This window comes from Chrysochloris asiatica, unplaced genomic scaffold, assembly GCF_000296735.1.
Source record: "Chrysochloris asiatica unplaced genomic scaffold, ChrAsi1.0 scaffold00330, whole genome shotgun sequence".
Taxonomy (NCBI): domain Eukaryota; kingdom Metazoa; phylum Chordata; class Mammalia; order Afrosoricida; family Chrysochloridae; genus Chrysochloris; species Chrysochloris asiatica.
In genome coordinates this window covers 2389850-2401561 of record NW_006408848.1, presented here as the reverse complement: position 1 = coordinate 2401561, position 11712 = coordinate 2389850, and the positions used below count along the sequence as shown (strand labels likewise).

The 11712-nt window shown below is 42.1% G+C and overlaps 1 protein-coding gene across 1 annotated transcript in view; it reads left to right on the top strand.

Annotated features, from left to right (window-relative positions):
• MCC (mutated in colorectal cancers) overlaps positions 1-11712 on the top strand; it is a 402058-nt gene that overhangs the window by 322421 nt on the left and 67925 nt on the right. The window contains exons 7-10 of the mRNA XM_006875517.1: positions 2852-2998; positions 3979-4068; positions 5658-5806; positions 9990-10130. Of these exons, the coding sequence (XP_006875579.1) occupies positions 2852-2998; positions 3979-4068; positions 5658-5806; positions 9990-10130 (527 nt within the window). The remainder of the gene's footprint in view (positions 1-2851; positions 2999-3978; positions 4069-5657; positions 5807-9989; positions 10131-11712) is intronic.

The window sequence follows — 11712 nt, the reverse complement described above, 5'->3', positions numbered from 1 at the left end:
GGCCCTCAGGGTCCCTGGCTAGCCATCCTGAGTGGGGCCATCATGTAGGATTTTCATCCATGACACAGGGCCTCAACATCTCAGTGCTTTGCGGTCCCCAACAGTGGGTGGTGGGTGGTGGAGCATCAGATGGTATGCTTGTGGCTGGGCTGTACAGGCATGCTTGTTGTCTCCTGTTGGGTAGAAAAAAATGGGAAACACACACACACAAGAAAATAAAGCAGAATAAAAGTAAGCAAGTAACAATGAAAAAAAAAAATCAAGAAAAGCAGGCAATAACCAGAAAACAATAATATGACGACTGAAAAGAGGGCCTAGAAAATTGATTCATAGAAGAAAAACATGAGAGAAAATAAAAGGAAAAAATTGAAAAGAAAAAAAAACTTTAAAAACCGGGAGAGTAAATAGGAAAGAGAAAGTAGAGAAGTAGTAAAGAAAGATTAAAAGGGAAAATAAGAAGAAGAAAAGGGGAAGTGAAAAACAGAAGAGAAGAAGGGAAAACAAAAGCAAAGATAGGATAAAATTCAAGAGAATGGGAAGAGAAGAAATCTTAAACAAGCAAAAATAATAATACATGAAAAGGAAACAAACCAAAACAAAAGACTGGAGCAGCTATTGGATTCAGAAAGGAAAAAGCTCTAGGGTACTCCTGCCAACCAGGGAGCTCACAAGATGGGTGTGGGAGGGACATGACAGCAGAGTTCTTGGCCCTAGATGGAGTTCCTGTAGGCCTAAATGTTATCTATGTTCAGGGCACTCAATCTGGCAGTAGTTTGTAGAGGCCCTTGATGGAGCTGGTTTCAGTGTTTGTTAGGATCACAGGGCAGTTAGGGCAGGCTGGCTTGGTATGAGGGGTTTTGCTAAACTAATGCTGGTCTGGTGTCTCTGTGGGTCCTTTAGGTCTGGAACAGAGCTCATCTGAATTCAGCTACCAAAGCAGGGCAGCTGGCCCCCACTTCATGCTGGTGTGGTTCACAACCACATTGGCTTCAAACTCCCTGAGAGCAGGGTCTGTGCTGGGGGTAGATGAGGGTGGGAGTTGGCTACACCTCTGGTCACCAAGGGAGCATGAAGAAAAATAAGGACTCACACCTTTCCCATTTCTCATGTCAGCCTGCTCTCCCAGGCTACCTTCTGTTACCAAAGCTGTTCACAAAAGTTCAAGTTGGTAACACTGCATCTGGTCGGCTGCTCAGCAGTCAGTCTCCCTCTCTCTTGGTTCCTCCCTACTCAGCTTCTCCTCCCAACATGCACTGAATGCTCTTCTCTAACATTTCTTCTGAAATTCAGGGTTCTGTATGCTCTCTTCTCATTCTCTAAGAGGAGCTTGGTGTGGTGCTGTAGGATCAGCACTGACTGTGAGCTACAAGGTCAGCGGTTCAAACCCACCAGCTGCTCCTTAGAAACCCTGGAAAAGGTCATTATGAGTTGGAACCTACTCAATGGCACTTAACAACAACATAGCACTCTAAGTAGGAGTTCTGTTGTGATGCTGTAGGTATAAGCACTGAACTGCACTTAACAACATAGCACGCTAAAGGAGTTTGGTAGTGCAGTGGGTTAAGTGTTAGACAGCTAACCGCTAGGTCAGCAGCTGGAACCCATTAGCTGCTCTACAGGAGGAAAATGAGACTATCTGCTCCTATAAAGATTTACAGTCTTGGAAACCCTATGTAAATCACAGTGAGTTGGAATCAACTCAGTGGCAGTGGGTTTTATAGCACTGACAAATCAAAACTTCCTACCATTGAGTCAGTTCTGACTCATAAGCCTATACTGGAGGGAGTAGAACTGCTCTTTAGGGTTGCCGAGACTATAAATCTATATGGAAGCAGAAAGTCTCATCTTTTCTCCCAAGGAGTCGCTGGTGGGTTTGAACTGCTGACCTGTGGTTATCTGTCCAGGACTTATCCTACAGCACCAATTGTTGTTGTTGCTAAGTGCTGTTGAGTCGATTCCGACTCATAGCGACCCTGTATAGGGTTTCCGAGGCTGTAAATCTTTACAGGAACAGAAAGCCTCATCTTTCTCCCGCAGACAGCTGGTAGTTTCGAACTGCTGACGTTGAGGTTCACAGTCTGATTCGTAACCACTATGCTACCAGAACACCAGTAGGGCTCCATTTATAGCACTCTGTTGTTTTTAAGTGCCATTGAGTCGATTCCGACTCATGGCAGCCCTTGTTGTATAGGGTTCTCAAGGAATGGCTGATGGGTTTAAACTGCTAACCTTGTGGTTAGTAGGCCAGTGCTTATCCTCCAGTGTCGTGCCACTTTAAGTAGCTGTTTATAGCACTCATATGTACTTGTGTTAAAATTAATTCTCTTTTTCCTCCTCTGAGCGCAAAGCCCCATCAGAGTAGAGTCCATTTGGGATCCTCTGTCTGTTGACACATAGAGTCCTGGTGTAGTGCTGTGGGTTAATGTGCCAGACAGCAAAGCCATTTGAACTGCAAGGTTGGCGGTTCAAGCTCACCAGCTGCTCCTCGGAAACCCTATACAGAGTCACTATGGGTCAGAACTGGCTTGATGGCACTTAACAACAACAACATCTGCCGACACATAGGACTGAGCGAGTAAACTTTCCTCAAAGGAGGTCTGCTCGAAGGTTCCAGTGACTTAGATAGCATATCACCTCATACTTGTGAAGAACAGATGCTGGTCACTGGCAGATCTACCTAAGGATACAGTGACTTTCTATGGACTTAGTCAACTTAGCTTCTCAGTGATGTTGTGCCCTTCATGTAAATAAAACCCCACCTCCCATCCACCTGGTCCTTTTGTTTTTTTGGGTTTGGGGGGTTTTTTGCCAAGGAAACCACCAACCGTGTCTAAAGTCACTATTATTTCAGGTTCGAGAGCTTCAGACTCGACTCCAAAGCGTTCAGGCCACAGGTCCCTCCAGCCCTGGCCGTCTCACTTCTGCCAATCGCCCGATTAACCCCAGCACTGGAGAGCTGAGCACAAGCAGCAGCAGCAATGACATTCCCATCGCCAAGGTGAGTGCTTGTGGATGGGTAGGAACTCTTCCTGTTATCTGGCAGCACCAGCCTCCGCTGAGCACGGAGGCTGTGCAGGCATGTGATTAGTTCAGCTGGGCCCCAAGGGCTTCCCCAGGGTCTAGTGTAGGGCTCCTACACCAGAGCTGCAGGGAAAGATAACCCACTAATAGTTTTAAGTCTGTCTTGGCAGCAACCTGGACGCCAGCTCTCATTAATCAGCTGGCTGGAGAATGTCACAGCTGACAAGTCATTGTGCAAAGTGAGACGTTTTGTCAGACTCTACAATACTTCAGGGTAGATGGAGAGCTGCTATCAAGAACTAAGGTTCAGCCCGTGGGGAACCCCGAGTAATGAACCAGTGATTGTCTCACTCAAGAGATGGGCAGCAGTGTCATCAGAAAAATAGGTCCTGATGGGCAGGTTGTACTGGTGGTGAGAAACAGCACCACCCACACTCTTCTACAACCCCTAAACTCAGAGGTTAACTCTACCACAGACAGACTGCTAATCTGATGTGTGTCCTCTTGCCAGATAGTCTCACAGCAAGGTTGATTTTCAACTGTCAAATTCAGTAAGCTAGGCTAACCAGTGGTTCCCAACCAGGAACATTTTTCCCCCCAAGAGGCATTAGACAATGTTTGGAGACTTTTGTGGTTGTTGTTGCATATAACCATAGGCAGATTGCCATTAGTATCTAATAGGAAGAGACCAGGAATGCTGCCAAACATCTCTAGTACACAGAACAGCCTCCACAAACAATAATAGCTGGTTCAAAATATCAATAATATGGATGCTAAGAAACCTTGGGGTAAGCTGATGGTAGAAAAAGCAGACAAATGAGCTGTGTTTAAGAGAGTCATTCATTCATTTAGCTAGTATAGTTCAACATTCAGCCTATATAAATGCAGTCTGACCAAGTTTATCAGGGGAATGATATGTAGTGTTTTCATAAAAATTACTTGTTTTTCATTTTTAAGATCGCTGAGAGGGTGAAGCTATCAAAGACAAGGTCCGAATCCTCATCCTCTGATCGGCCAGTCCTGGGCTCGGAAATCAGTAGCATAGGGGTAAGTATTCATGAGAGGCAAGACCAGAAAGTACCTGGTACAGCTACAGAGACAGTGGTTTATGGATGATGGAAGAACTTCCAAAGTTAACCTCCAATAAACCAGTTGATGATAATAAGAAATCTTACTTGGTTCCCCTCCAAAGGATCAGATTAAAATATATAGTTGTTTCTACATGATAGATTACTTCTTCAGTCTTAAGAGAGATTTGTATTTTCTCTGTTGGAAACTTTTTAGAAAAATTATGTAGGTCTAGTTACTGGCGATGTGGATGAAAAACTTGATGTTTTTGTTTAATATCACCCTGCTACCCCAGAGACTGAGCATTAAATACTTAAAGAACTTTACCTTTTGCACACCCCTTTTGAAAGGGAAAATGCTTTCCAATGAGGATTAATGCTGCCTTTGAACTGTAGCCCCATATTATGAAAGACTAGAACCTTCTAGCTTAGGGCCAGAAGGTTCATTTGTAGAGTCTGTGAGCTCCTAGAGCTTTAAGAGATGGTGGATCAGGAATAAGGCTGGGAGAACCAGCTATTTGATCCTCAGGGCTGGAGAAAGTCTGAAGAGCATTTTTGAGGCCCTGGTTTAAAATTTTGTGCTGACCAAAAATTGCATACATGAGATTTCATGCAAAAGGCCAAACTGTGAGATAAAGGAGTCTACCCACTCTCACTTGGCTGAAGAAAGTAGAGATAATGGCCTGAAGTAGAGAAGGCAGAAGGCAGTTCAAATTTCCAAAGTTGGCCCCTGACACGTGACAGCCCCTTACCAAAAGAGTTCAGACCATGGGGATGTATAGAGTTTTCACTGGCTGATTTTCAGAAGTAGCTTGCTGGGTGTTCATAATCCGTTTTGCTCTGGAAGCTCTGCTGACATCTTTTGATCTTTGTAACAACATACAAGCCTCCATTGACAGGCCAGTTGTAGTCTAGGATAATACTCATTGCCCAGGAAGCAAGCCTGGGTCTTCCACATGGAAGGTGAAATTTTTACCCCCAACCCCCCACCAAAGCCCCCAGTTTAAAGTGAATTGTTGTTAAGTGCTGTTGATTCGGTTCTGACTCACAGAGACCCTGTAAAGAGTTTCCAAGGAGTATCTGGTGACTTTGAGCCACCAACCTTGCGGTTCAAACTGATTTCTGTCCAGGGCTTTCTGTCCATCCTATGGCGCCACACCAGAACTCCAGTAAACTGAATTACTGTTCAGCGTGCCAGTCAGCTGTGGTTTCTCAGGCTGCTCATGTTCATCTGACTGTCACACGTGGGGACGAGAATTCCATCACTGAACTATCACTGCCCATCCAGAGTTTTAGGGACTGTGAAGAAACAGGGTTCCCTCTATCCTGAAGCCAACAGCCCATGATTGAAGAGGGTACAGCTATATTTTGATCTTGTTTCATGTGCAGCTTTCCTAGTGCTTCACTTTTTACCCTCAAATTAAATGATACAAACTGAGAAAGATTGGGATAAATATCCCTTGGTGTCCGATTCTCAAACAGTATCAGTTTTAAATTGCCTTGCGTGCCAACCGTGCCTGGGGACCAGCAATCCTGGAGCAACGGGGAAATCATTGCTCACTCACACAGGTTTCCAGCAGCGTGGCAGAACATCTGGCTCACTCCCTTCAGGACTGCTCCAACATCCAGGAGATCTTCCAAACACTCTACTCACATGGATCTGCTATCTCAGAAAGCAAAATTAGAGAATTTGAGGTGGAAACGGAGCGGTTGAATAGGTAAGGAAACATCTTATGTATTTGGGTAGGTGGCTATATAGAGGTGAGAGGAGAATGATGGGGACTCTTCCCTGTTACTCTGTTTTGTCTTTTTCATAGTGGAGTTGAGAAGGCATTGGGCTTAGAGTTAAATTCCACCCATTTTAGCTTGGAGATGCCCTTTAACCTTTCTGAGTGTAAAGTGGAAACAATCATCCCTACATATACATTCTTGTGAGGATGAACTAATAAATAAGAAGCCTTTTATAAAGTGTGATGCATTTAGCAATAATAGGTTGTATCCTCAAATCCCCTGTTCCCTTTTCTTAGCTCATTGTGATAGTCTGGGTGCTCTTGTCCTTCATTTGTACATCCAGCAGGCATTTACTGAGCAACTACTAATGCCTGGCACTGTGGTTAGTGTTGGGAATCAGCGGTGGATTGGTCTTTGCTTCAAAACTCAGCCTGGTCATGACAGTGGTTCTTGGGAATTTTTAGTCATATGAGATCCTTCATTTTAAATACAGAAGAGGCATCATAGCAACACTTCACTTACAGTTACTGCACAGGTTTTGTTTCCTATCTTCTCAGTTTAGTAAAAGGGCTTACCAAGAGTGTCTGATTTTTACTATCCTTTCCTTTACCTTTTCCAAAGAGCCATTCAAGTTGAGTTGTGTATTATGACATGGAGGAATGCTGTCTTGCTGGTGGGGTTAGGAGTTTGCAGCCATCTTGATCGTTAATGGAATGCATGCAGCAGTCAGGGCTGACTTTGTAAGTGGGTGGCCTTGCCCTTAGGAGGACCCCACACAGGGTATACTGCTCTGCTGTCACCATTTTAAATTCTTAATAATTTATGAACAAGGGGCCCCACCTTCACACAGTCTTCACACAGCCTTCACACAGTCGTAAGAGCAGTCCATATGGAATGGTAAGTAAGTCAGAGACAGTCTGTACTGCAGAGACCCATGGAAAGAATTTCAGTGTTGAGTCAGAGTCCCAGCCTTGAGCTACCTGGAACCAGCAAAAGCAATTTGATCTAGATGTTTCTGGGATTGACCAGGCATGCATTTACAATAGCAAGCTGGTCTGACTCCTTCAGTTTTTCCAGATGGCTGCCTGATTTTATTTATACTTTTTGAAATTTACGTAATTGTCAGTCCCTCCTCTGAGCCTAACAGCTCTACAGAGAATAATTTTATCATGTACTTGCTTTGTGGATTTCTTCCCAAGTCTCATAATAGAGGTAGTTTGAGTTTGACATCCTGCCTCTTGCCAGAAACTGGCTGTGTGTCATCCTAGCAGTGAGGGAGCTTCTAAAACAGCAAAAGAGAAAGACTAGATCAAACCAGAGTAACTACTCTGACTCACAATTGCTTCCCCAAAGGCAGAATGGGCTGTTACATTGCACCACCGCATGGTGTCGCTACTTTGACCAACAAACCTTCAGTGGGAAAACTAACTAGGAAGAAATGTGGGCACCATTCCTTGTTCACCATTACTCAGTGCCATCCTCCTTGTGTATGGCAAACCGGGATAAATTGAGTTATCATGTTAGTCCTTCTGACGTGATACAGTTCTTGAGAAGTAAGGAAATGTGGCAATGTAGGTCATTTTAAATCTTGAAATTAAATGGTTTTCCTATTAAATCCAAAATACTTAGGAGTGACAGTCTTGATGATTGCTATGTAGCAGTAAAGAAGCAGCAGTCTCCTAAGTATCACTGGCCAGGGAGTGCTTAAAAATGGAATCAGATCTGCCGTTAGCAATTTAATAAAATCAGATGCCTCCAGGGGGCTCTCAGTTTAGTAAGGATCTCCTCTCTACAGATTCTGGGATTTAACAAGCCTGCTTTGTGGCTAGACTTGGGAATGTTCCTTTCTCCTCAATTATGTGCCCTCAGGAAAGACCACAGAAGGAGGAGTATTTAATGCTTGTAGTTCAAGTTATTACAGTATGTAGCAGTTGACAAAGAACCTTCACAGAAGTGTCATTTAATCCTCCAGTTTTGTTTTGTTTTATAAGTTTTTATTGTAAATTGAGGGATAGTTTACATGGGTTTTACATCAGTGTTACACTCATCATTTCATTGCAATGATCACAATCCCCTACATGCATCATCATTCAACAGTATTTTTTTCTATTCCCCCTGTTTTTTGGGGGGAGTGGTTTGGATGTATACACAAACACTCAGGAATATATAATCATTTAAACAATCAAATTCATCCTCCATTTTTAAGGGTAGGGCAGTTGATTTTGCAAACGAAAAAACAAGGACTACCATCTGTAGTGTGTATGTGTATATATTTACATATGCAAATTATTCTTGTTCACAGACAGAATTTGAATATTTTGTTAAAATTTTTATAAAAGCTCAAGATGAGAGAAAAATACCCATCCTGCCATAACCTTGGGCTTTTACAAATTTTCAAATTCTATGGGTAAGCATGTGTTATCAGAACTAAAATCAATAAATGGCAGCCAGAGCTGTCCACAAACAGAAGAGAGAGAGAAAAAAAAGTAGAGTGACTTGCCTTGGTTCCAGAGTTATGAAAAGCATGAGCCAGAATTCCAACCCCTGCCCTCTGATCACATGGCCGTTGTTCTCTCTGTGATTAGAGATGGTATTCCAACCTGTGAGTTCCTAGAAATTATCTACCTGAAATAATGTCCTGGTGTCTGTTATCTAGCCAGCTAACACAAAGTTGGAGACCTACTACTCTAAAAGATAACAGTAAATAATAATTGTGGTTTAACAATAAACCGTCATGATGTGTGCGGGGATGGAGGGTAGTAACACACTCATCATTCAGCACATTTATTTTAAGCACAAATACGTGTTGGGCTCTTTGGCGTATGAAGAAGAATAAAATAGGCAAAGTCTCTGCCCTCATGAAGCTTATATTCTGTGCGGGGAGATAGACAAAAAGCAAACAAATAGGATTATAAAGAAAACTCTAAGGAGGAAATAGTGCCCTGTGACAGAGGAACGGGAGGGTGGGATTTATTTTAGAAAGGTAATCAGGGAAGATGTCACTGAAGAGATCACATTTAAGTTGAGATTTTTAAGGATAAAAAGAAGCAGCCATAATATAAGCTAATAAGAGTCTTAGGGGCCAACTCCTCCATCTTTAGTCTGGAGAGAAGTCAGCATGAAGTAGGACTGCCAATGTGACTGAAATGGAGAGAATGAATGGTGTTCATGAGCAGGGTTGGCAGAATAGGCCGGGGCTGGGTTGCATTTGGTCTTTGAGGCCATGGACAGAGTTTGTTCTTTAATTGTAATTGGGAGCCATTAAAGAATTTTAAGTAAAGGAAAAACAAGATCTGATGTACATTTTGAAAGAATACTTGGGTATGATAAATAGATAAGGAGGGGTAAGCATAGAAGCAGAGAGGTTACTGGGAGGATTACTGAGCAAGAGCTCAATAAATAGTAATTATATATAATGGTGATGTTGGCTTTCATTTATCCCTGTGGAGAGTAACCTGTTGAAATGTAGCCAACATCACTCTCATGAGGTCAGCTGGTGTCTCCTCAGTCAGGTGTATCCCCAGAGCCTAGCACATAGCAAACACAGAGAGAGTATGTGGATGATGGAATGGGAAATGACCGGGGACTTATTTTCATTTCTAATGCATACAGAATCTCATGATTCTTTTATTTAGTGTCGCTGCTTTATGATTTTGTGTCAGTTACATTTGCTAAAGCTTCTGATAAGCCTCTATCCTAGCATGCATTCTGACTTGAATCTATCTTTAACCCAGCAATCTGTTGCCATCAAATTGATTCTAACTAATAGCAACTCTGTAGGACAGAGTAGAACTGATCCACAGGGCTTTTAAAAAAGGCTGTAAGTCTTTACAGAAGCAGATGGCCACGGTTTTTTCCCTTGGAATAGCTGGTTGGTTTGAACCATCGACCTTTAGGTTCCTAGCTGAGTACTTAACTACTATATTGCCAGGTCTCCTTATATATAGGTGGTGGTTGTATTGGTTGTTGAGTGCTGTTGAATCAATTCTGACTCTTAGTGACCCTTATAGGATTTCCTAGGAGTAACTGGTGGGTTTGGACCTCCAACTTTGCAGCCCAGTGCTTATCCTATAGCACCACACCAGGACTCCTGAATATAGGTTAGGTTAGACTACTGGAATAAATTATAATCCAAGGGTGAAATGTACAATTTATTATCTTCCTTTGTAGCCGGATTGAACACCTCAAATCCCAAAATGACCTTCTCACCATAACCCTGGAGGAATGCAAAAGCAATGCTGAACGGATGAGCATGCTGGTGGGAAAATACGAATCCAACGCCACAGCCCTGAGACTGGCCTTACAGTACAGGTAGGCAAGCAGTTGGGAACAGGGAAGTATCTGTTTAATTTAGAAATGCATTTATAATAATGTTCTGTATAAAAGTAGAAAACAGGCTGTTAGAAGACACAACTGGGAAGTTGGATCAGCAAATTATTACTATGATACATGTTGAAAACGATCTCATGCCTTTGTAACAATTAATAAAGTGAAGGTAATGAATATGGTATTAGTAAACAGGTCTGTTTTTACTAGCATATTCAACTTAATATTATCTAATTCAAGTAATAGGACTCAGTAACCCAATTTTGTTTTAGATATTAATTTATTGTTCTTTTAAGTCTTTATTCATATTTGTATATTTTTTATGTTGTTGAGACTCTGATACATTCTCTTTCTTCAATTCATTTTAGTTTTTAAAAATGTTGCTTAATTTGTTGTTAAGTGCTGTTGAGTTGATTCTGACTCATAGCAACCCTATATAGGATTTCCAAGAAGCAGCTAGTATTCAGTCGTCTCCATTTATTTTGAACAAGTGTATGCCCTGCATGAAATTTATGAATTTTTATTTTATTTAGTCATTTCTGTAAACGACATTCAGACTTTTAAAGATGTTTTGATATTGAAAACATTTGTATGGTGAATAAGATATATAATACCTTTTGAATGAATAAAATCCCTAGAGTGGAAGTTATAGGTCAAAGGATATAAATATTTTCATGGCTCTTTAAGCTCACCACCACAGTTTTCCCATAAAAACAAGCTATTTGAAATGGTTACAGTCCATTCATTGATGGGCTGGTGGTATATGAAAGTGCCACTCTTTTTTTCAACTTCATCAGCTTTGGAATTTCTCTACTTTTAAAGTGCTACTTGTTTAATAATAGCTATAGGACTATGCTTTATTATTATTTTCAAAGGCTGCTTTCAGTATCACCATTTTGGAATTTTTGCCAAGATCCCAGGGTAGTAACTCTGTCTTATTCTTAGCATCCTCTATAAAAACTCAGTATTATTTTAAGAAACATTATGTTTCTTCAAAAAACAAAATATAACTTGACCTACATCTATGGATTCAGTATCTCAAAAGAGGGAACAAATCTTTATAGCGAGGATCATTCCCACCCCCTCCATACACAGGGTAGACAGGGATGGGCATCTTGGACCGTGGCTGCCTAAAATGGGGGGAATGGGCTACAAAGGCAAGAAGTGACTGGCTTACAAGCCCTGTCAAGACAACCACATTGGTGGTTGTGGTGGTGGCATGCCTTGGAGTTGGTTCCGACTCAAGAGGGAGCCTAGATCCAGAGGGTGTGGAGGAAGGTAGAATCTCCTCTGAGTAGTATCCAGTCTGTCTGGGCAGGGCTCATGAAAGGAGATGTGGATAGAACTCATGTGGTACAATAGTGAATAATCGTTATCAGGACTGACTGTGAGAGTTGGAAATATAAAGATAGACGTTTTGTAGCAAAAGGAGGGGAGTGGTTGACTTTACAGTCCAGGAGTGGAGTTCCCTGGGACCATCAAGGGAGAAGAGTAGAGTGCAGGACCCTACTCAGAGAAACAGTAATGCCAGAGATGGAGATAGAGACGATGATGTGAAGAGATGGAG